Source organism: Arachis stenosperma, chromosome 8 (genome assembly GCF_014773155.1).
Source record: "Arachis stenosperma cultivar V10309 chromosome 8, arast.V10309.gnm1.PFL2, whole genome shotgun sequence".
Lineage (NCBI taxonomy): Eukaryota > Viridiplantae > Streptophyta > Magnoliopsida > Fabales > Fabaceae > Arachis > Arachis stenosperma.
The window spans coordinates 16,816,204-16,821,722 of NC_080384.1; the positions used below are offsets into that span (position 1 = coordinate 16,816,204).

Consider the following 5,519-nt stretch of genomic DNA (forward strand, 5'->3'; position numbering starts at 1 on the left):
ATACTAAAATTAGTCATTAAAATTAATCATTATGTATTATGAATAAATATATATGATGATTAACTTATATTCAATGTGAATTTTAGGGGTGTACATGGGCCGGGCCACACTGGGTTTTGCCTGACCCAGACCCGGCCCGAAATATAGACCGGGTCTAATTTTTAGACCCTAACCCGACCCTAAACCCGATGAAACCTATGCATCTTCGGGCCGGGTGAAAACCGGGTAAAAACCGGATGAAAACCGGGTCTTTAGCATATAAAATTCAGCCAACCATTATCTAAAATTAAAACATAACCACAATCAATACTAATATTGTCTCGTAACACTAAACAGTTAAGTCACAAACAAATAACACAAAACATTACACACAAGTCTTGTTCTTCCTAAACATAGAACTTTAACTCATAGTCTTTATAACACAACATTAACCACAGAAGAATAGTCATCCATCAATTGCTATTAATGTTGTCAACTTGTTCCTTGTGATGTGGATGCATTAGTAAAACCTACAAAATACAAATTACAAATATATAAAATTATTCATTTTTATATAAGAGATTATTAATTCAAATAATTAAGTCACAATAATAAAAAATTATAAATGTACCTTCAACAATCTTCTGACTACTATCAAATTGATCAAACTCTTGATCTCCAACTTGTTGTTTCGAAGGGCACAACCAACTTTGAGTGCATATCAAAGCTTCGGCCATTAATGGTGACAAAGAGCTGCGGAAGACATCAAGCACACGTCCACCAGTGCTAAAGCATGATTTAGAAGCAACGGTTGAGACCGGAATACCTAAGACGTCACGTGCTAAGAGAGAAAGAACTCTATATTTTGAAGCATTCACTTTCCACCAAGCCAATATATCAAAATTCTCATCTTCTACAGTATCTTCGGCCAGATATCTCTCCACATCTGACTTGCTATCTGCATTAGCCTTCTCTCTTTTTTGCTTTTTCCACATATTCACTCTATTTTCAGAAACTCCCTTAGCACCAGTTGAGACTTTAGTATTATCATCCAAGACATCTCTAGATGAACTTCCACCATCCTCCCTTCCTTTATCATCTACAACCTCCTTTTCATAAAACTTATATAAAGTCTCTAATGTTAATTTAACAAAACCAGTCATATTAGTAGACACTTCCTTGTCATAAACATCCTCCAAACACCAACAGAGATAATCTAATTTATAACGAGGATCCAATACAACAGCAACAAGTAACAACGGATTAAATTTGTCAACAGGTCCCCAATATTTATGATATTTAGTCTTCATAGAACATGCCATAGACCCTAACAATTCAGAATGACTTGGCTCCAAGATGTTAATTGAGAAGCAATAGATGCAATTTCATGAAAACATTTGTTTGATGTAACATGCAAAGAAGAAGAGAAACTCAAAGTTATTTCATAAAAGATTCTCAAAAACTCAATGAATAATCTAGCATGTTGCCAATCAAGTGCTGTAGGTGGACCAACTTTCCTTTTTCCCCCACTATCCTCTCCAAACCATCTAAGAAAATCAGGTTCTTGATCAAAAAGTCTATCAAAAGCTTTTTCAAATTTCTCAGCATGTTCCAACATTAGATAGGTAGAATTCCACCTAGTTGGAACATCCAAGCATACAAGACTTTTAGATTCAATCAACTCAGCCTCAATGCAGTCTTTAAATTTTTTAGTCCGTTGAGGAGAGGACCTAACATACCTGACAGCATTTCTAATGCTTTCAATTGAAGTTTGTTGCTCCTTAATTCCTTCATTCACTATCAAATTCAGAACATGAGCGCAACATCTCACATGCATATACTTTCCTCCACACACCAACCCACCTCTTGCACCTAATTTCCTTTGAAGGTAAGTGATAGCTCCATCATTCGAAGTTGCATTATCCACTGTGATTGTGAAGACTTTTTCAATTCCCCACTCTCTCAAGCATTTCTCAATTTCTCTTCCTACTGTATCACCCTTGTGGTTCTCAATCTGGCAGAAATTTATAATTCTCTTTTGCAACTTCCATTCTTCATCAACGAAATGTGCAGTCAAGCTCATATAACTATAATTCTGATTTGATGTCCAACAATCTGTTGTCAAGCAAACCCGAGCACATGACTTTGCCAACCATTCTTTCAGCTTTTTCTTCTCATCTAAATAAAGTTGAAAGCAATCTCTTGAGACCGTCACCCTAGATGGGACTGTAAATCTTGGCTCAAATCGATTTAACATTTTGCGAAACCCAATCCCTTCAACAACTTTAAACGGCATTTCATCAAGGACAACGAACTCAGCTACAGACTTCTTACAATCTTCCAAGCTATAACTCTTAAAAGCTTTGCACAGTTCCTCTTCTTCATTAATTTTAGGCATATAACCATGAAGTGTCCCCTGCTTCCCCACTTTAGTAAATATCCACTTATGAGCACTCTTCAAGTGCTTATTTAGAGAATTCGTGCCATGTTTAGTAGGGTGACAACTGTATTTTTTCTGGCAATGATGACATTTAGCCTGATGCTGTCCCTTTGTCTCAGTCAACGGAAGTACAGTGAAATGCTGCCAAACATATGATTTTTTCCCCTTACGCACAACTTCTGGATCTTTGTTTTCTTCATCTACTTGTGGTGCATTACTAGTAGGAGTAGGAGCACCAGGATTTTCAGCTTCAATACCAAAAGTAGGAATAGCAACATTTTCAGCTTCAATTTCTATTGTTTTGTCCTCTTCGATGGTTGGTGGAGGAACACAATTGTCTCCTCCTCCCATTGTTTGTACCTTAATGTAAAAAATCATATGCATCTTCATTAGACGTTAATAGTAACTTGACATATTCAATTAAATTTATATATAAAAGTTTTGAAAATAAGACAAATACACATAGTGAACACATAATTTTTCAGTCAACCAATACATTATTTGTTTGTATCCAATAACAGGAAGAATAAAACACTAATAATAGGAAGAAAAAAAACACTAACAGAAATTATTGAAAGGGATGATTAATTTTAGTCCTTTTGAAATTTTGAATAGAATTGATTTGGTTCGATTCAGAAACTCCATCTATTCAAGTTGAATTGATTCATATTTTAGAAGTCAAATATAACCTGATATGGAAAACCTCTATATTTACATGACTAAAGTTGAAACAATTTCAAAATCAACTCAGTTCCAAATATGGTCAATTTACTGCTTTTGGTCCACTGAGTTGAATTCCATAGTTCAATTTACTATGTATGCCATCTTCATAGAGATTATTTCTTCTAAAATTCATATATTATTGAAACTACTCTTGCTCTTGCTTAGTCCAATTTAAATTCTAAACTCTGATTAATTCACTCTCACTTATTTGCATCTACTTGCTTGCCTTCAACTGTCGTTGCTATCAAGTTATATTCTAGTATGATGTTGAATTGCCAAATTATTTGTGAAATTGTAAATTATTATAACCAAGTTCCTAATCCAAATCAATACACAAAATCATAATAAAACACTAATAAGAAGAACAAAACACTAACATGAAGTCAGGAATTATATTAACCAAATTCCTAATCTAAATCAATACACAAAATCAGAACAAAACACTAATAAGAACTAACAAGAACAAAACACTAATAGGAAGTTAAGTAATCAGTAAAAAATTAGTAAAAAACACTAACAGAAATTATTATAACCAAGTTCCTAATCCAAATCAATACACAAAATTAAAACAAAACACTAATAACAAGAACAAAATACTAACAGGAACTCAGGAATTATATTAACCAAACTCCTAATCTAAATCAATACACAAAATCAGAACAAAACACTAATAAGAACTAAGAAGAACAAAACACTAATAGGAAGTCCAGTAATCAGTAAAAAATTAGTAAACACAGAACAACTAATAACAGAATCACTATTCACTAAACACATCAGTAATCAACAACAATTCAGAACAAAAATAAGCTAAATACACATCAACACCCACACTTAATCAGAGTTCTAATAATGAAAATCAACACCCACATCCTAAATTCACAAATTCTGTTTCAAAGACCCTAATTCTTAATCAGAATATTAATGAAATAATAAAATTAATTAATAAAATTAATTACTTACATGAGAAGAAGACCTGAGAAGAAGACCGGAGAAGAGAGCGGAGCAGAAGGAGCAGGACTAGCAGAGCAGAGCAACGGCGGGGCAGTATTAGAGAAGAACTTCACATCACCGAGAAGCAGGGCAGCACCATAGGTCGTCACCATCGTCAGTCGAACGAAGACCTTCGCCGGTAACTGGGGTGGAACAAGGAAGGTTGAGAAGAGACGAGAACGAGAGGAGTGGGCGACTGCCTGGTGCGTGGCTGCGTGCTGCGAGACTAGGAATGGCCCGTGTGGAGAGAAGATGAGGTCAGGGGTTACCAGATCAGCTTGTGCCGTGGGGAGTGGGGACTGCCGGTGCCGGAGTGGGGAGTGGGGACTGGGAACTGGGGGTGTGGGAGTGAGCCTCAGTCGCTGAGCTCTGAGGGAGGCAGTGAATGAAAAATAGAATGGAGTGACTGAAATCTGAATGTGCCCTAGCCCCCTTTCCCTAATTTCAAATCTGTAATGTGTGTGTTTTGTATTATTGTATATATGGCCGGGCCACCGGGCCGGGTCCGGGTGACCCGAACCATGGCCCGGTCCCGGCTTCATATCCTTTCTTGGTTTCATTGTTTTTCCCCGGGTCCTCCCCGGGTCACTTCGGGTCAGACCCTTTGCCATCCAAAATCCTTCGGGCCCGGGCCGGGTCTTCGGGCCGGACCGGGCCGTGTACACCCCTAGTGAATTTTATATTAATAATTAATTTTAGTGACTAATTTTAGTGTCTATATAACATAGTTGTTATTTTTAATATAGGATAGAGCCAACTTGAAAATTATAACCGTAATTTATAACTATGTAGAAGTCTAAGTGACCCTGAAATTTTACACTATAAATTATATGATTTTATTTAATGATAAATAAAAGGTGGAGTTAATAGTCGTTTCTGACCATAAAAAATTGAAGCGCTGACAATATTGATCATGGAATTTAAATAAATTTTATAACCACAAAAGATTATATCTGTTTCACATTTTTAACCAAACATCACTTTGTGAGATAGCTGTTAGTTTGGCTTCTCACGTGGAAAGAACACTTTCAGCTTGGCTTAATTCATATCCCAATGTAAAATTAACTCTTGATGTTACCATAATGGCTCTATTGCTTCTTCTCTATAAGTGTGTGTGTTTTCTTTAAGAATTTGAAATCCCAATTATCAAAGTCTGAGAAAATTATCTCGATGGAGCTAATTGAAGGAATGTCGAGGCGTCGAATGACAAGAAAAATGCTGCGTATCCTTGAAATTATCATAAAAAATGAATAAAATCTAAGGATATAAACTTCGCCAATAACTAGTTACCATCGAATTTTTTTGTCTGACAGTAATTATCGTCGGATTCTGCAACGGATTACCTGCCCAAAAAACAATTTGGTTATCGGCGAATTTTTTCGACAGT

General features: G+C 35.9%; 1 protein-coding gene across 1 annotated transcript; it reads right to left on the minus strand.

The window, feature by feature from the left end:
* Window positions 1–336: 336 nt before the first annotated feature.
* On the minus strand, window positions 337–4,692 carry LOC130945475 (uncharacterized). Its single transcript, XM_057874186.1, has 3 exons — window positions 4,103–4,692; window positions 611–765; window positions 337–509 (listed from the first exon to the last, which is right to left on the minus strand). Exons 1-3 carry the CDS (start codon window positions 4,690–4,692, stop codon window positions 472–474), a joined length of 783 nt encoding a protein of 260 aa, XP_057730169.1. The 3' UTR covers window positions 337–471.
* Between the last annotated feature and the right edge of the window lie 827 nt (window positions 4,693–5,519).

Bases quoted from the DNA above. Each gene is read 5' to 3' on its own strand.
- LOC130945475 (XM_057874186.1), bottom strand. From the start codon at position 4,692: ATGAAACCAAGAAAGGATATGAAGCCGGGACCGGGCCATGGTTCGGGT. The intron at 766-4,102 runs GTAAGTAATTAA...ATCATGCTTTAG, and splicing joins TTCTCAGGTCTTCTTCTCAT to CACTGGTGGACGTGTGCTTG. The intron at 510-610 runs GTACATTTATAA...TGTATTTTGTAG, and splicing joins TAGTCAGAAGATTGTTGAAG to GTTTTACTAATGCATCCACA.